The sequence below is a fragment of the Gymnodraco acuticeps genome, unplaced genomic scaffold (genome assembly GCF_902827175.1).
Source record: "Gymnodraco acuticeps unplaced genomic scaffold, fGymAcu1.1, whole genome shotgun sequence".
Classification (NCBI taxonomy): Eukaryota; Metazoa; Chordata; class Actinopteri; order Perciformes; family Bathydraconidae; genus Gymnodraco; species Gymnodraco acuticeps.
The window spans coordinates 49,266-69,637 of NW_022989831.1; the positions used below are offsets into that span (position 1 = coordinate 49,266).

At 40.2% G+C, this 20,372-nt stretch overlaps 1 protein-coding gene across 4 annotated transcripts in view; it reads left to right on the plus strand.

The window, feature by feature from the left end:
• Nucleotides 1–981: 981 nt before the first annotated feature.
• svila (supervillin a) overlaps nucleotides 982–20,372 on the plus strand; it is a 74,610-nt gene continuing 55,219 nt past the window's right edge. For 2 of the 4 annotated variants that reach the window (XM_034234476.1, XM_034234483.1), the window contains exon 1: nucleotides 16,962–17,177. Coding sequence is in view for 1 of the 4 variants with exons in the window: in XM_034234439.1 (XP_034090330.1) it covers nucleotides 13,914–13,920 (7 nt within the window). In the remaining 3 variants the exon portion in view is untranslated. Of the gene's footprint in view, nucleotides 1,110–9,320; nucleotides 9,392–13,856; nucleotides 13,921–16,961; nucleotides 17,178–20,372 lie in introns of those variants that run through there. The other 2 variants (XM_034234466.1, XM_034234439.1) reach the window with 2 other exon arrangements.

A 20,372-nucleotide genomic window follows, 5' to 3' on the forward strand; every position in this document is an offset into this window, starting at 1 on the left:
AACAAAGCGCAGAGGCGACAAGTCAGTCAAACAGAGTCACATGGTAACCTTTCCACCTCAGTGACTCACATCTGATATTTGCCTAGGACCTCCCAATAACACATCCTCTCTTTGAATAGGGTTTGTTTGGCAGCAATTGAGGGCAATATATTCACCTCAAGCATTTTGCATTTTACAAGCATATTAAGTGCTGGAGTCACAAAGATAGAGGCACTTTAAACTGTGATCCAATTGAATATTATCTAAGTTAGTTTTTAATGGACATGATATGTTGACTGTTAACTCTTCCATGAGAGCAGACTGCGAATTGATTGTCTATCGCAGTAATCGCACTGAGGCTGACCCAATAAGACACTTCAGGGAAAACACTGTCTGTAAACGTACCTTTGCACGTGTATTAGAGACATGACTAGAGAATATAACATTTTTAAATTGAAAATTAAAGAAGCTGTCTCAAGTTTTGTGAACACAATATAGCTGCACAGAAAGGATCCATTCTTTAAAGAAAAGTGTTAACCCACACCACATCGTTCAATGCATATGGGAGCCTGCCTTCAAAATAAAAGCGATGGTAATTTAATTGCCATTTTCTTTTTTGTTTGATGGTGCATACATTAAAGTCTAAGGGATTGGCAAACCCTTTTTTTATATACGTTTCCTTAACTTTAAATCAAAGAACTAAACCTGCAATAAAGATGAATCAATCAGATAAGATTAGTAATACTGATGGGAAAAACAGATAGTAGAAAAGGCCTACCTTTACAACACACACGTGTGTGTATGTAGCCTATTTCATATGGGCTGCAGTACAACATTTTATTTAAAACATTTTTTATTTTTCCATTGTCTTAAAAAAACGAGTAATATTTAGCAATATTTGCTTACGTTTACACGAGGTCCAAATTCAATTAGGCTTTTATTTTGGAAAGCCAGCTGGAAACACGTTGTGTGTGTATTTGACTTGCCAGAAGAAGTTTACAGCAGGCGGTTCTGTGTGAATGACAGTCGGTTGTGCATGCGTGTGTGTCCGTGGGATATTACAATTGCTCGTGTTTGAAGGTGGTTTAACAGCCACCGGGAAAAAAGTAGTTTCCTGCAAGACAGCCTCGGTAAGTAAGCCTAAATGCTTTTTCCTGAATTCAGGTCCATGTTGTTGTCTAACGTGAGGCAGGAGGACTTTCATATTTTGTCAACTTAATGGGTTTTCGTGCAACGGTACAAAAAAGGAGAGACGTTTGTCTATCAACGCGATTACCTGACCTGCAGCACAACCTGTTGAATATTGTATTACCTATTTGCAGCACGCGGGAACTTTTTAAGGATATTTAATTTTTTTGTATGGAATTCTTAAAATAAATAAAAAATTAAATATGCTGAGCCCATCTTCCCGGCCGACAGGTGGAGACTTTTAACACTGGCGACACCATTCAAACGGGTTTACATCACCTCCATCAGGAGGAGGGAGGGGGTAGGCTATGCGTCTGCGTTTGACGATAGGCAACTTGTAAAATTGGAGACCCAGGGCCAAGACTATTTTATTGTCTCTGAGCGAAGACCATGCCGCTATAAAGTTACATGTTACATGACATCCAATACTACAGCACAGTGGAGAAGAGGTGTCTGCGTCATTAAGTGCGCTTCTAGTTAGGTAGAGAGGGCATAGCCAAACTGCGTTGAAAAATCTTGTAATTTAAACTTGCCATGCTCGTCTGCGAACAAAACTCAAGGTCTAGCTTTACTCAATACAATATAGGCCTAGTCTTTATTTCGGCATACATACTACTACTACTACTACTACTACTACTACTACTACTACTACTACTACTACTACTACTACTACATAGCATATACCATGTAGCTGTAGTTGATTTCAAATGTAGACTTGTGTAGTTGAAATCCTCAGTGTTTTGTCTAACTAAAAGTTAAAATCAAGAATACTTTTTTTAAGATCTTATATATCTGGCAAGTAAATAGGAGGAGTTTTCAAATTGTGTTTGGTGTGGCAAAGGCAAACACACTGCCACAATGTAAGGATGTGTTATGGTTGTGTCTTTAAAGCAAAACAGCCAATTGCAGCAATGTATGGCAAAGACATAATTAATCATTTTTTTCACTTCTTAAAAACATCTGTGTATCACCACTGTGCCTGCAGCTTAACTTGAGTACATTTTTTTTGTCAAACCAATCATGCACCTAAACACACAACCACATGCATACACAGTGCACTGTCCAGTGTCTTTCTTTTCCTTCTTTTCTTGCAGGTAGTCTGGTGCTACCAAAATAAACAACCTGTGGGTAATAGGCTACTTCTGTGTTTTTGCTCCACACTTGGAAGTGCATACGGAAGCTAATTCCAAACCTTTAAGAAGTGAGGTCCATGAACCCAGAGGAATTGTGACAACACTTCAGTACCTTTTGCTTGATCATACTAATGGTCAAACACTGGAATGACTTCTGATTGATCTTCTAGATCACATGTGTCAAACTCAAGGCCCGGGGGCCAAATCAGGCCCTTGGTGGAATTTAATTTTGGCCCGCAGGATCATTTAAAATTATTATTAGATCTTGCACGCACACTTTCACTCAATCCTGAGGATTTCCTCAGCTCAGAGCCTGACCCCAAACATTGATGAACTTGCACCCAAGATGAGATGCCAAGTATCTGCTTAAACTAGCATCACAGAGCAGCAAACTGAGTTTCAATGGATGTTTCCTTCTGCACTTTTTTTCTTGCGACAGCAGGGCATGTTTGTTTTTTTGAAGCTGTTGTTGGCCTTTGGATAAGAAATTACTCTGCAGATAGAGCCATAAGAAATGAATGCAACTGATTATCTAATGTTTAATGTTGTTTTTATGCAATAATTTAAGCTTTGTTAGTTCCAGGTTTAATATGTGCAATAAGTTAATTTCAATAAGTTTTGCAATAAACATTGAACCAGTCCGGCCCTCGACTAGTACCAATTTTTTTATTTTGGCCCACTGTGTATTTTAGTTTGACACCCCTGTTCTAGATTGATCCTGTTCCTCAGGTTTGTGGATCCAAACAGACTTTTAATGAATACGTTTCTCATTCCAACCCTTGGTTGTAGTCGTTTTTTCCATTGTCTTTTTGCCACTCTTCTTACTGCTATTGTTACCTTTGCTTAAGTTTGAATGAAAACAAACACATTTCCTCTTCCCAGTTAACGGTCGACCTATCAACCTGACCTTTAGGCCCACATAGCCTGAGCCTGCAAATGAAGCAACAACATTCAGAAACATTAAAACACTTTATATTGTCCTTTGACAGCAACATCCGGTGCTGATTGTGATTAGTGTTAGTATTGGTTTTGGATAAGGAAATAACAACAGTGGAGTTGGATGAAAGTGGTGATTAGGCTTCCAACCTGTGTGCAGTTGTAGGACATTATAATCTTATGTGGTGGTGATTATCTGTGTAGCAATGCCATTAAGATGTAGCTGCATATAATGTTTATTCCAGCACACTGCTAGCCCATGAAGCTTGTCTGGCAATAGGTTGTCTAAACGTAAAGAGTCTAGAGTGTGTTAGTGTGTACAATAGTGGTACTGTATTAAAAAGGTGAGTCAACTGTTAAGGACTGGCACATCCACTATGCCAGAGTCAAAATGCTATACTTTACCCCAGTCTAAGTTGCTATTCATTTGTTTAAAAAATATTTACAACCCTAACCACAGTACAAACTTGTGGCTAAATAGCTCTAACCGCAATATCACATCAATGCTGTTGAGGGCCTGTTGTCATTACCTCTATGTATGCAATTTACCCTAGCTTGATACTGGTAATATAATTATCTAGCAACAGCCTGACTGGTGGCAGGTCAAATTGGCATATAGCCTTTGAGGTATAGCAGAAAAAGAGCAGGTGTAATTAATAACAGTAATGACGACGGTTGCATCGTTATTGTTATTATTAACACCTGTGCTTTTCCTGTTTAGCCAAAGGAAAATGTGAAAAAAGGCCTCTTGGAAAGTAAAGAGGATATGTATCTCCTGGTGAGTTTACTCTTTGATGGAACCTTTGTGGTAAATCCACAAGCAAATATTTGGCTAAAACGTTCTAACAGTGGCACAAGTAAAGAGGAGCCATAGGGTCAACAAACTGACTCTGGATAAGTGTCAGTTATACAGTCTTATCTACTGTAGCTAACGTAAGCTACCATAGGCTAGCGTACTTGGTACCAGGCCAATTAAGGCTGCACTAGAGAGTGGATTGTATTGTGTGAAAATGTGTTTTATTGCCTGGGAATTTAACTTTTCATGTTTAAAAAACCAAAAGTGTCATTTTATTACAAAAGCAACATAACATCGAACTTAAACATAAAGTTGACTAAAGTAAATTCAGTTGCAGTTTGTGGATTAGACGGAAAAGGATTTGCTTTTGGAGGAAAATGTAAGGAAAAACACACTTTAAATTATGGCTTAATAGAAACATGGCCTTTATCAAGCGTCAGTTTGAACAAAACGGGTTACATTTATTGTTTTTCAAAACATGAAAATGTGGAGATGGATGAAGCTTTTTTTAAACTTTTACTTTTTTTTTAAATGCCTCAAAATCAGAGTCCACTGATCAATACTGGGTGTTTTTAGATTGACCTTTGTTATTCCTATGCACCGGCAACAGCAGTGGCCAATGAGTAAACTGCACAGGGCCCAAAGAAAAACAAATGTACAGAAACATCTAGAACCCAAGGGCACCTTTATAATTTAATAATGATTGAGGGGCACTTTTTATAATCTGGTTGTTCCAACCTTTAAATATGATCCATACTGTGTCATTATATTTTAGTGGGAATGCTGATACAGCATTCCAACTATCTGTTATGCTACGCACAAAATTCTTTATTATTCCACCGAGTTATTGTGCACCTCTTCTTCTCCCACATTCCACATCGCAGAAACTCCGTTCAAACATCAAAACGTTCAGCTCGGTCGGGAATCGATGGCTATTACTTTTCTCATTCATAACCTTCATAATTCCAGAGGTACATCCCATAATTCATCAAATTTTTAACATGGAAGTCAATGGAGAAACTCTTCAGACTTGAACAATCTTCATGCAACTCCAACTGCTAACTGCTCCTTCATACTTTCACTCAGAAACCTCATTCCAACTTTGAAATGTTACACATCTTTCTGACATTATTCATGTTAAACAACTTTTAAATCTGATTCGTACTTTTAGAGATATTAGACCTTGTTAAAGAGGCCTTCTTCAGATTTTAGAGTGCGTGATGTCACAGCTAGAGTGGAGAACAGATTGAATTTAAAAAAACAAAACATGGAAACCTTTGATCTCTGGACACCTCGTTAGCTCAAATATGAACACCCGTGTCATGGAACACGATGTCATAACTCCAACTGACATGCTCAGAGCAGCAGACTTCAGATGATGGTTAACGGTCCTGTCCTCAACAGCTCTACGTCAATTATGGGGTGTCATCATATGCCATTTCCATGGAAACGCATCCCTCGCCATAAAACACGATGTCGCTGTAACTCCAATGGACACGGTCCGATCGTCCCCCAAACTTTGCTTGTATATCACCCGTCCATGCCTCAACAGCTCTACGCCAAATCTGAGATCTCACCATGGGCTGTTGTCATGGAAACGCATCCCTCGCCATAAAACATGATGTCGCTGTAGCTCCAATGGACACGGTCCGGTCGTCCCACAATCTTCACCTGTATATCACCTCTCCATGCCTCAACAGCTCCACGTCAAAACTGACATCTCACCATATGCCGTTTCCATGGAAACACAGTTGTCGTAACGCCTATGAAAAGGGTCAAAACAGCACCACACTTCAGATAATGGTTAACGGTCCAGCCCTCAACAGCTCTATGTCAATTATGGGGTTTCATCATATGCCGTTTCCATGGAAACCCGCCATAAAAGACGATGTAGCTATTAGGGGTGTAACGGTATACGTACCCGTACTGAAATTATTCGGTACGGGCCCTTCGGTTCGGTACACGTGTGTACCGAACGAATATAACGTTAAACGTAAAAACTTGAGAACGTAAACAACCTTTTGGAAGTAATCTCAGGTGCTGCGTCACAGCATTCAGAGTAATTTGCTCACATTGGGTTCAACGCGTCATAGAGCGACCAAGTTATTTCATTGGACGAGAGGCATACTATGAGAGCTAGTCACAGGGATGCGTTCAAATTTAGTCAGTCATTTGAGGAAATGGCGAACGCAGATAAAGTTGTGCTCAAAAATCCTCCAGCATCATTGAAGTCTCCGGTTTGGGAACATTTTGGTTTTGCAGTTACGTTCAAGGATGACGGACAAAGACAGGTGGACCGAACCAAAGCTGTTTGTCGGCATTGTTCAACTAAAATTGGTTACGCGGCTGGCAATACATCAAACTTGCACACTCTTGAAAAGGCATCACCCGAACGTGAATATCACCGATACCAAAAGAAAAAAGACTGAAGTGCAAACCCAACTCCCACTAGCATTTAAGCCTCCACCACTCGCAAAAAGTTCAGACCGAGACAAAGCTATTACAAATGCCAAATATCCTTATGATGCCATGTTAGCAAAGCGCTACCTGGCTGTATCTGCTACCTCTGTCCCTAGCGAGAGGGTGTTCTCCACAGCAGGAGACATTGTTAGTGCCAGCAGATCTGCCCTTTCGGCAAGCAAGTACATTTTTCTTTAAAAAAACATGAAAATACAATGACAAGCAAGTCATAATGTCAAACTGGCTGCTTAGGTACTAGTACAGTTCAAATACAGATTATTTCAGTTCATTGAAATGCTGCACCTTAATGATTATTTTATTATATTTTGTATTTATTTGAGTGAATACATTATTCACAGTTTAATAATAATTAAAAAAACACAAAAAATATTTTATGTTTTGTGATAATTTTTTCTGCTGTACCGAAAACGTACCGAACCGTGACCTAAAAACCGAGGTACGTACCGAACCGAAATGTTTGTGAACGTTACACCCCTAATGGCAACACAATGCTCGCCATGAAACACGGTTTTCTCATAACTTCAGTGAAAATACTCAACGGCCCAAAACTTCACAGGTTTGTTAACGATGCAGCCATCAACGCATCTAAGCGTATTATGGGATGTCATCAAATGCCGTTGGCATGGCGACAGATCATTCGCCATCAAGTTAGTTCAACATTTTGCAGTTCAAATATTCTGCTGCTTTTCCAAGCCTTTTTACTTTCTTTTCTTCTCTCATCACATCTCTCATCAGCCCCCAGTGTTCATGTATCATTTCAATCTAAATTCTTCACTTTCTTCTTACACATTACATTTCACCATAGCAGTTTAGCGTCAGCTTTTCAGCATAAAGCATTCCTACTAGCAATTTATTCAGGAATTAGTCTAGTTAGTTTAGAGTGCATATTTTGACAGTGAATCACAGGCCAGTTTAAATTTTTCTTCTGAGTGTTCCCAGAGTCTCCATCTTCTGTGTTTCTGAGGTAGAAACTGCCAGCAGAGATTAGTTACATAAGCCTGTTGGGTGTTACATCATTATTTTGGGGCCCCCGATTCGGAGAGCTGGGGCTCGAGCTTCAGATAGGTCCGATGGGTCCATTGCCTCCCACGGGCTACTTCTGGGGGGTAGGGGGGTGGAGGCTGAAAAGCTATTGGAAGCAGATGCTCACTGAGTCTCTCCTGCTAGGAGACATGGCTCAGTGCTAGTGATGAAACAAGTTTCCACCTGTAACGGGGTTTGACATGTGATTTTTGTCCATCAGTGTTTGGTGATTGGCTGACGCATGTTGGAAGAATGGTTTGGGTGGGCTTGATTGCCATGACAACAAAGGGAAACATGCAAAACAGGAATGATTTATAAGTCTTTAATCCCCAAAACAACCCCGCCTTTTGTGTTCACCGCCAGTAAATCAATCTGAAAAAAACTTGGAGGGTAAGAAGAAGTGTAGTGAGACACAATAGTGTTAGAAAAAACAAAAGGAACATGTCCTTAGTCGCACTCTGGTACCTCTGTGATCTGGAGCAACAGAACCTTGAAGATATAAAACCTTTTAGCCTGGAACAGCTTGCTATTTATTGGCTGTATGACCTTTTGGATCTGCATCAATATCATGTTCTGGATCACTAGTTTGTGAAAACAACCTCTTGCTTCACACTCCCTTCATTAAGATCCCACACATTACTATTTTAAGAGCATCTGTGAGGATCACTGGTCGAAGGTGTGTAAAACAAAAAATCATCAGTCTGGACATTAAAGTATGAAAAGACATAAAGCAGTTTGAAGTGACTCAAAACATTTGATCAGCCTCTATTGGCAGTTAAAAGGAACTACACAAACATTCGATTCAATTTGTAAAAAAGTAAAAGTATTTTAAGAGAGGATTTAATCGTACAGGCTCAAGGCTGAGTTTAGGCACACACTCTATGCAGCTATCAATTGACACAAAAATATTCTAATTATCAAGTTATAATATCGATACAATCCTCTATTATACTATTCAGAATATTGCAAAAGAATAGAATTGTCTTATCATCTGTCCATAGGTGTTGTTGAGTAACAAATAACGGCTATTTGTTGATATTGGAAAGTTTGAAGTCCTTTTTAGTGATCAAACAACTCAACTATTAGTTAGAATTTTGACTTTGGTTTTAAATTTAAATCCAAACATATTTTACTCATTTAAAAAAATGAGCTGCCCTCTTCAAAATGGTGCCCAAGTCTTTTTGAAACTGTTTATGGATAAAAAAATCACGTGAATTTAATACACACACAAATAGCCCCGATCAAACTATTGCTGGTACACACAGAAATATTGAAGGTTAAAGTTATTATGGTATAAATGGTATATATTCTCAGTATTGCCGAACTATCTATCCATCTGAGGCATTCTTGTATCTACTTTGTTGAAACTTGGCTTCAGGGCCAGGAAGTTCATTGGCCTGTGGCTTGTGTATAGGCTGATATAGGTCACAGAGACAATGCTGCACTGTTTTTCAGTAATTGCGGGCATTTCATATGTAAATAGCTTTTGTAAAAGTTTTTGTTCACTCATTCATATTCATAAATGTGCATGCTTTTTACAGAATATTGGAGTTCGTCTTCTCATCTAACACCTTTGTAATTTGTATTGATAGTCGGATGTTAATAGAGTTTTGTTGATTTATGTCTTTTAAGGAAATATATGGGTGCAACTTGATTTTGATTGTCTACTCATTTCTCACAGGTGTTGCACTATGTAAGGGCGAAAAGGAAACTCTATCACAGATTGAATATGCAATTGAAATCCCTGGAACACTGTAATGACTAAGTCAATCATTTGTTTTCAGGAGCAAGTGGCGTTCAGAGGTCCGGACACTGAAGGGAGAAAGTTGCACGCTTCTGTCCCAATGGTCATCTTGTAAGTATGTCAGCTGGTTATTTGATCCTCTCATAAAAACATGTTCTTGGAGTTTCTGAAAGTTTAACGAGATAAAAGACACATGACCTGCAGACAGGACGTGCACATTACTGAGCAGCACGGCCCCTTGATCCCAGTAGAAAGGGGGTATCAGTCTTTCCCTGTCTGATCCCCTTTCCCTGGTCAACGCGACATGAGCTGAACTGTTTTTCTGGTTCGCTTCCATCAGTCAGGGGTATCCATTTGTCAATGACCTCATGTGTTGCTATGAGGAGGTGAATGAACAACAAACCCTAGCTGTATTAACATTGCCAAACCTTTTACTACTTTCCATGGTTCAAGCGTGTCCTCTGTATTTTTATTATAGTTTTTGATTTTTACACGTTTTAGTTGTTTTGTTTAGTGTGGTTTTAGTTGGATTCCTTTCGCAAATGGTTACTTAACGTTATGGCTTCATTTTTTACGATCATCAGTCATTTTAAATGGTTTTATACATACTGTATAAATTCCAGATTCATTGTTTCTTTAAACATCCAAAAATCAGAAATTATTTTCTATATCTCCATTTGTATTTGATTGTTGTTGGTTGTTCAACATGTTTTTGCTGTCCTAATGAGCTCCATTGTGATTGCCAAATGCATTAACAATCTGTCGGTCGGATTATGGACATACAATGCTCAAAATAGCTTTTTGTGAAGGCTTTAAATAAACCGTTTAACAGTTTTGGATAGACACATAATCGTTAAATTGTGAATAGGGTTGAGAGAAAAAGTAGAATCCAATGGTTTAATCTTTAACTGTGTTCTCTCTAAACATTTTCTGTTTTGGGTCAATTCTTAATCTGCAAGGAAACTAGTAACTATAACTGTCAGAAGAATCCAGTGGAATAAACTAAACACATTTGATGTTCTTTACAGTCATGTAGAATCAGTAGTTTGGCAATGACCATATTAGATCTCAGGCTCCCTCATACAGTGCTCATTGAATATGTATTGAACAAAGTACAAGACCTAAGTAAAACATTCAATCTGAGCCATGAAATTGTATAAAACTAAACATATAAGCAAGGAATACAACATACCTTCATATTTATCTCCCAGCTTTCTAAAGGTCTGGTTGTTTTTATCTAGAGCCCAGCAACCTTTGAATTTACTGTTGGTCAATGGCTGGTCTACTCTCTCCCTCCACACGTTGCCTGTGCTGAGGACAGCTCTACACACACAGAACACAGAACCCCCCTGCCCCCACACTGCAGACCTTACATTCTTTCTTGTCTACATGAATACCTGGATGATTCAAACTAACATTAGCCTATCACCTTTTATAGTATATTGTCTCATCTAAAACCTAGCATTGTTGCTGGGGTTATGTCAGACTTGGTGTAGGTGTGTTGAGCTTCTGTATGACCAATTTGGGCTTGTATCTGCTGTCCAAGAGCAGAAGTAGTGATGTAGGCACACAGTCATTTACATTAATAATGCAACACCCTCACTGCCAGTATACAAACGTTCTGCTGTGAGTCTTTCTAGAAGCTAGAAATATAAGACCTCAGCAGCTGTTGACACAATAGGCGGCGCTTTCCCAAGAACACTCACGTACACATACACAGAGGCTTTAGTGGCCTTATTTTGTCAGTGAGTAAGGGCTAGAGTGCAGTGTGACTTTAGCAGAGACCCTGATAAACATGTTTATTTCTACTTCAGACACAAAGCAGCCATACTAGATTTTATTAATATTTTCTTATATGATGGCATTTATGAAAGAAAAGAGGTGCTGGGTTAGAGGCCCTAGATTCTAAACTCCCAAAGGGAATATCACTTATTTTAAACAAGAACACTCCTCAGGAATGTGTGTGTGAGTGTTAAGAATGTTGTTTGATTGACATGTTCCTCATTCTCCTGTTGTTGTTGTTGTTGTTGTTACCATTGGTGTCCAGTGACCTTACATTTTTCCAACCTTATCCAACACTTTTGAAGTTATTGAAAACACCTCTTGCTTATCTTTCATCTTTCATCTTCAAGTCCGTTCACTCTTTGGTTCGCCCCAGGTAAAACCAAATTCAGTTCAGTTTTATGTGATCTTAGGACATCTGAATAACAGAATAAATATACCCATATACTTATTAGGATTGCCTTTAATTATTACAAAAAATGATGTGATTTTCGTCTTTAATGCTCAATTGCTTGTACATTGTATCTTTCAAGACATTACTTACAGTAACGCTGTTATTGACTCATCAGCCCTGTGACTTGCCCAATACTTTTTACATCATTAAATACTGTCAGAATGAGATGGACATGAGTAATGTGGAAACTGGCAATGCAATGATGGCAAAACTGATTCAAATCAAGGTTCTAAATAGGTTCTGCCTGTTGTTGTTGTTGTTAGTATAACACATTTGTGAAATTCAGTTTGCTTAGTCACATCTGATTGACATATTATTTGTCCTGTTCTGGGAAGAGAAACCTCACCCACTTAGCACTCCACATGGGTTTAATCATCCAGCAAAAATATCAGTTTCACCCATGTGTAATCCCAATAACAAACCCTGATGCAGTGAGGGTGTGAGGTAATGATGCTCGATGCTATCAGGTTGTTCCAGGTGCTGTTTATCCCCCTTAGGTCTAGCCAGTGATTGAGCTCACCGATCAGAGGTGGGTGATGAGTGAAAGAGGAGTCATTGTGAAGTGCTGGAGTCGAGGTGACTGTGTTGAGTTGACAGACGCACACAAACACACACCTACACCTGGTGCTGCCCATCATTGTCCCTGGTCCGATGCCATGCTGGAGCCACGAGCTGCCTTTTATAGTCAAGCGTTCATACAGAATGCCTGGAAGGCAGGAGTGTGTGATCCTACCGTGTCCAGGACTATTACACAAGCAGCATTCACAGCTGCAAGAACTCATGTCAAAGGCTGATTAGACTCTGTATCATAAATAAACATGACGATACAAATCTCCCAATGTTCTGAAAAAGCTAAGTTTGTAAAAACTTGGGCAATCTTTTGATTGTTTGGGTCACATTTCTCTCTGTCTGCTCCTGAATGGTTTACCTTGGGCTTCTCTCCCCTTGGGACAGTTGTTCACTTGAGACTGTAAACTGCTTACAATAATCACTTCTTCTGAAATGTTCTTATAAGTTTTCTCATGGTTCTTTGCTGCGACATCTGGTCAACATTTAGTTATGAGATATCAGCTGGCACAGCCATTAATGATAACAATTCCCCTGGTTTACCTCGGGCTTCTCTCCCCTTGGGACAGTTGTTCACTTGAGACTGTAAACTGCTTACAATAATCACTTCTTCTGAAATGCTCTTATAAGTTTTCTCATGGTTCTTTGCTGCGACATCTGGTCAACATTTAGTTATGAGATATCAGCTGGCACATCCATTAATGATAACAATTCCCCTTAGCTGTACAGAACTTTGGAGCTTTTTTTAGCTCATTATTTTGGTTTTCTTGCCCAAATTCTCATCTCATCAACTCTGTTTTCACTCAAGGATGATAACATCAAAAAAGCTTTCGTAAACATTCTGTAATGTATTATTGTGCTGCCATGAACACCAAACGAATGCCAGTGTTTTAGCTATTGGTATAATGCAGCTTCAGCGTGTATTGCACATAATTATGAAATTGAAGGCAGACTCTATCAGACATTTAAATAGTTGCATCGGGTCATTTTGTCTTGAGGATAGAAAAAAACGTGATATTATTAACTAAGCTGTATTAGCATCAGCATTTTCTATTCAGTGCATATCAACTGTTGTTTGCATTTTGAAATAAAATGTATTCAGTTGCTTTTTGCAGCCTTGAAGTCTGATGTATCGTACAGCACCCATTCGGTGTGTGTGTAACCTTTGACCTGGAGGGAAACTATCTCTCAAACTGTCAGAGGGAGCAATGCAGCACACTCGCTTATCTCCTGCAGGAACTGGAATAATGTTTGTGTCTGCGATCGTCAGTTACGACCGTTGGTTTTCAGCCATGTGGGAAAGTTGTTACCTCTGTTGCTTTTTCTCGTTTACTGTCCCACTGTTTGAATCATCAGTCGCTGGAAAGGAATAAAGACATTCCTCCCCCTTCTATCTCTGCGGAGTGACTTCAAACCCCCTCCCACCGCCTCACCCTCATTAGGACAAATCCTAATTTCTATTCATCGCTGTCACAATGTCCGTTAGCGCTGTTAGACACACTCCAGGTGTACGTCTCTGAGTGATAACCGTTGGCCAGGATCCTGGTGACCCACCACCATATACCAGGCTCACTCTGGTTCCTGCCTTAACAGGCCAACTGTAATGTCACCACCAAACCCACCCCTTGGTTTTATGGGCCGTGGTTACTGGTGAGCCGCCAGTAACTTCCAATCTGGTCATGTGACTGCTAGCCTTTTCAGTCCTACCCTCTGGCAGTCCCACTCTTTCTCTGTCCCCTTCTTCTCTTTGCTATCTCTTTTTTGGCTGTGGATTCTGACTTTAACTGGAGATATTCTATTCCGCAAATAGCGACAGGAAGCCGAGGAGCTATGAAAGGTACAGTCCCTGGTCCATCATCTTATACCTCCGTCCTATTTCAGCTGTATGATTGCTGTCTTTGCTCTCCGCGGTGGATGTATCTGCTCATTAATGGGCTTTGAGAGCCTATTCATCTGTGGGAAGCCTGGGTCGAAGTCTTTGAGGAATAAAGGAGTCTGGTTTGTGTTACTGCTACTATGGCAGTTTAGGATGTTTGAGGTGAAGTAGAGAGTGAAGACTGGAAAGGCTGATGGCTCCTGCCCCCCTACTCCCTACATCTGTCCCCTTGTGCTGTTATTGGTGTTCTAGATAGCTTATTTTTTACCTTTTCCTTCTCTTCACTCTGCTTGTATTGTCCTGCCTTTCTTTCACCCACTAACCTCTTTTATCTTCCTTCTCTGAGGCTCTTATCTGCTCTTTTGCAGTCTATTTCTGTGCTCTACTTAAAGGTGCCCATGGGTAAACTTTCCTACTGCCTTGCATGTGGGCATGATGTGCCCTGCTTCAGATGTGGGAAGAGGAATTTGCAGAGAGCTTAGTAAGAGGAAAAGGCTTTGATGGAAACCACAGTGGCACATCTGGATGCCTAGCCTACCATGCAGTCTGGGAGAGCACAGCTTGGTTGAATTGATTTTGTTGGGGTACTAATGGGTGTAAGAGGTTATTACTTTTTCGGTGTCAATTGCTACTCCACTAAAGATGTGATTAATAGAAAATAGCTTTCCTATTTCACCTTTTATAGAGGCTTTTATTATTGAAAGCTACTCACAAATCAAAGGTTTCTGAAGTACATAGTGTTTTTTTATGCTGCTGTTTACCCTGATAGACTTTTGTAAGTAGCCTTTTGTTTAAGAAGAATAAGCAATTATGGTATTTTATTTTAGGAATAAGCAATGAAGTGTATTCATACTTGTTGTTCTATATTCAACATTGCTTCTACACATGTGCCATATTGGCTTTTGGATGTTTATGATGCACTAGGTATGATGCTCCTTCATCTGAAAGCGTACCTATAAATCCACCATTGCTATTGATCCTGAAATATCTTGATACAGAATAACCATAATCTGTATGAAAAAAATCACAATGGTAATAACGTTTCATAATTAAAAAAATTATATAATATAGTTTAAAAATAGTATGTGTCTATCTCATTCCAACCTGTTCTTGTGGTGTTCTATATATTCCACACTTTTTTTCGTTTGTTCAATTGGCGCTTATGGTTCACACTCAGTGCTCCAAGTGAAAAGCGTTTCATGCTGCTAGAAGGTTTCAGGCCTGACTAGTCCCAGTCTGCTCTGTTCTGTCTCTGGAGTCCTCCATGCCCAGTTTCACGGGTGTGAAGGCTCTTCTTGTTTTACAGAGTATTCTTTTCAACCAAATCTGCTGAGTGTGTGTTGCCTGCAGGGCCGACCCTCTTCAAAGCGTGGCAGTGAAGAAGGGGAGAGTGTTTAATAGATTGCATATTTCCAGTTTTTCTGCATCCCAGGGCATTGTTGTGGTCTATCTGCAACTGTTTATGGGAAAACAGGAGGAGAGTTCTTGGCCCTCAGTTTTCTGTGTTGTGCTGACAGTTCAGTGTGGTCGGGGCATGTTAACAATCAACGTTCAGCTCTTGCCTAACAAGGAGCTAAATTGAAATCACATTTGCTCTGAAATTTTGCTGCTGGCTTAAGAAGAACTAATATTTCTCCACTTCTAATTAGCTCTGTAGTGGCTGAACCCCGTTGCTTTCTAAGTTTGTTCGAAGTACAAAGGACCTGCTGAAGAACGTGACAGCATGGCTCAGTGCCCAGACAGGTTTCCTTAACCAGCTGAAATGAATCATTTAGGGTTTACCTATTCACACAACCATAATCAAATCAGTTGGTGCTATATCTTGAAATATAAGATGCGGTTTTAGGACTTGAAAAGCCAACAAAAAAGACCAGAAGCCACTAATGCCATTGTGGTTGTTCCTTGTTGTCAACACTAGATGGTGCTCTTTGCTTTGTCGCTTTAAAGCCAAACTGGAAGACAGTGATTGTCCCTAATCTTTGTGAGTGCACGCCAATTCTAATTTATTTGTAGCAATACTGTTTGATGGCTTACATCCACAATAACAAACATTACACATTACAACTCTGCCTCATCTTTTATTTCCCCCTCATCCCTTTTCCCTCTGACTGGCTGTGTCCCAGCGTCCTCTCCTTTGCCCAGTCTGTCCTTTGTTCGGTGGCCATCTGAAACGGAGCCCTGTCCTTATCTTTGGGTCTTTGTGTGTTTGATTCCTTTTCCTTCCTCTCCATCTGTCCGCTGTTGTCCTTCACTGTGATTTTTGAACCTCAAATGTGTAAACAGCCCGATGAATGAGGAGTTTATCTGCTTGTTCAACCTACTGTTTGAGTGTTTAATGTCACTTTTTTAGCACTAAGTCTTGTTTGATGTCCACTGTGGGAAAGGGTTACATCCGACGTGATTTCAACAACACTGAACCATTGCTTTTTTTTGTTAATGTCTCGATTAATCTTTGGTGCTACTTCCTGTTTTGAGACCTTGACCAATGAGCTCCAAGTCATTAGTTACTAACAAGACAAAAGTTGATACCACTCACTGATGTGGCAAAGGTCAACCCAGTGTATGTCATAAGTGTAATTTCAGTTAAGCCTTTGAGTCTAAAATGGTTAACATAAAGCCTGTGTTACCGACTGGATGCGTGGAGTTTGAAAATGGTGGGCATTAATCAAGCTGAGGAAGACTAACTGAGCTGAGACTAACTAGTATTCCCTAGTGGCTTATGTATTTCAATCATGTATAGCTTTTGAATGTAACCTAAATGTAATGCCATCTTTCTTTATCTTATTTTTCCAATTGACTAAATGGCCTCATGACACCACTTGTCACTTTAGTCATTTGATTGATCTGACCCGGCGCTGATGTAGTGGGAAAGCACCGTTCTAAATTTACCAACACCAACTTACCGACCCCCCCTCCCACCCCTAGAGTTTATGCATGATGTGGAACTGGCCACAACACATGCGCCCCTAAAGGAGGGTTGTAGATAGAAAGTGGTTGTGGGTGTTTGCTGGCAGGGCCTGTGGACCAGTCTATCTTTATGTCCCAGTAGTCCGGTCATGTCCCGCGAGCCTCCAGAGCTCTGACCTTCTCAGTGACTGGGACCGGTAGACTCTGGACAAAAGAGGAACAACTTTTAGCTCACTTCTTGGTGTAACCACCTGAAACACTTCAACTCTAAGACTCAATGGCTCTCTGAGAAGATACCCTATATTAAGAAGGTATGTAGCTTTCATGTGATGACTGACTACATGTTTGGTTGTTCATCAGAGTTGTTGAATGACTTTGGTGTTGGAATACCGAGCTTCAATATACCTTTTTGTATTGTCATACCACTCAGATGAAATGTTAAGTCGTTTTGAGATTGATGCTAATACAGGTTGTTTCCTAACGTTATGAAAAAGTTGTTTACCTTTTTTTAAAGTATGGGTTTCCAGCTAAATCCATTCTGTATTATGATAATGGTTTTACAGTCTGGTTCAGTAAACCATTTCCAATGACACTTTCAAATCCATGCTGGATCCTGCATTGTCACCCAGCTCAAAAACAAAGTCCAGCAAACTTGTCTTGTGTCAATAACTCATTAAATGTTCAGCTATGTCGAGCCTGGATTAATCCCTCAATGAAATGATTAGTTAAGTAAGATTTAAATGTTGGGGCTACTGAGCTGCTCCATGTGTGAGTCATTCAAAGGGGGGAGTCTGGCTGCTGAGACTACAGTTGTTCATTGTGCTGCACCTGCTCTCACTCTGTCAGGACAAAGACAGAAATAGAGTACTGCCTAACAGAGACACCAAACATTTTACAAAAGCTTTTCCAATGATTGAAGCTCTGTCATTGCTCATGACGGCCTTTTAGCACTATTTTTAACTCCCAACAATTGAAATGATGTTAATATGAATGTTATAATTTAGCCATCACTGGCAATTTCAAAACATGTCATTGATTATTTGTTAGTTTAAAAACACCAAAATGGTCTATAATCCCCAGAATAAGTGTTATAATATCAAGATTAATGCATTTGCTCTTGGAAGTCATGATCCCTGAGCGATAGGGTTATTTTTACCATCTGCTCCAAATATACATGAGCCCTACTTCACACTTACTTAATTGGCTGAGGCCTGATCTTATTTCCAAACGTGGAAGGAGGTGAGTAGAAAAGCTGATGTTTTGGCTGTCTGCCGTTACACATTGTCAGTGTGAGACTGCCTCTGTGGCTGTGTCACTGTCACTTTTCTCAGCTGTTTGTTCAAGGTGTCAGACTGTCGTAGGGGAAATCACTGTGATATGACTGGCTCAGATCCAAAGCAACAGATCTGTTACTTTGATTGAGAGGAAGTGCACTGTGTTCATGTTTCACAGTATTGATGTGTTGGTGTTGTGTCTGGGTCCAGGTAATCATTTGGAGAGTGTTTTATTTTCCTTTTGGTGAGTTCTGGCCTCTGATGGCTTATTCTTCCGTCAAGATGTGTCAGTTTACAAGGAGCAGCTCTTGTCAAATATGAGAAAGACCTACAGCAGTGTGTTTACAGCCTTACCAGACAACAGTTGAGCCTTTTATGTGGATTTATTTCTTACTGACAGAAGCACCATGACTGAACATGTCTCATACTGCTGTTCATAGCCCTTTTTTTTTTTAGCTTGCACGTCTCCCTGTCAACAGCCAGGGGTGACTTAACTTAGACAGGGGGGACTTAACTCAGGGTGGGCATATTAAAAGCCTTACCCCCAGTTTCCACCGGGTCCGTCTGCGTCGAGTTACGGGGGGGTATTGTTTCCGCGTTACGGCCGCGGCGACAACTGCCAGGAGAAATGCCAGCGTTCGCCGGTTTACAGGCACTGTGTAAATTATATAGAGTATAGAATAATTATGATGATGAATGCATTTTTTACCACTAAAATACAGCAACACATCTTTCATTCATGCCGTTTATAACTGGGATATTACAATTATTATTAACTTTGTCTGTACAAAGTAGCCTGTCCAGGAAATATGCCCAAATCAACAAAAACTGCGAGCCAGCAGGCAAGACGCTCCGCTTCTGAAACGCGCCCGGTAGGGTATGATGCCGGAGGAGGCCGGACCAAAACCGCGGCGCAGCCGTAACGCGCCGCAGACGGACCCGGTGGAATCTAGGGGTCAGACAGACTTTTTTGGTTTACTTTTCTGTTCCCATAGCTGGTCGTGCACAGTGAATCTAAACTCAGTTAGCTTTTTTGTAGACTTCAAAAATCTGTTATATGAATTTTTATTCAGACTTTCCTTTTATTACCTGGCTACATACTGCAGTTCAAGATTTGCTAGTGACCTGATGTCTTTTATATTGACTTTGGATGTGCATTGTTGGGATTACCCATCACAATGTTACAGGTTGTGAAGCTGACCATTGAGCGGCCCGACCAAGCAAGGAGGCAGAGGCAGAGAGTTCAAATATAACCCGGTGTGGGCATTTATTCCTCTTTGTGGTACAGGATACACAGCCTCAATATGACTGTCTCCCCTGAACACAGTCACCAGCAACAAGGCACACACACACACACACACACACACACACACACACACACACACACACACACACACACACACACACACACACACACACACACTAATCAAACCAACAAGACACAGGTGAGGGGGGAGGAGACAACACAGGGCACCAGGTGAACACAATCACCAGCAACAGACAAGACGGGAGGGGGAACACTTTTCAAACTAAAACAGGAAACGGAGACGGACAAACTAAAAACACAGACAGATCACAACACTTTCCAGGGCATGGAACAAATCAATACACTTCGCCACCAACAAAGCTATACAATCCGTAACGAAGGCCGAGATCTATGGCCCCAGAGATCACCTCCGTTACACAGGTCATGTCTTCAAAATGTAGTTTTGTCCAACCAACAATGCTGGGACAAGCTAGGTCAGTGCAAAAGCCCTAAGGGTCCAAGATTTACTGTGTGCTTTGATTGGTAAAAATAAATACCTGCAGGTCCTTAAGGCAGTTCTACAGAACTTTGTGGAACTGTATTTCATTTCATTTTGTGCTTCTGGGCACACTCCTGAACAAATAGTGTGCCTAAGCAGTATACATATATTTTTTAACAAAAGTTAAGCTTAAAGTTAATGACAAAGAGTTGCGTTCACACAAAAAGTTGATAAATAGCCACATGAGCATGAATACAAAAATGTCACTTGACTAATGGAAGTCCAATGCTGCTTTGCCCTTCAGGGATTTATCTGGGCTCTTTACCCGCTAAATATTCCACTATGTTCACAAGCTTGTTGCTAACATTTTGTGGCTACTGTTTGGTTTTGCAATAGTGACTGATTATTGCAACTTTAAATTAAATTATGACAAAATAATTGACACACATGACATTATAAACCCAGGATAGATTCTTTCATTGGAGAT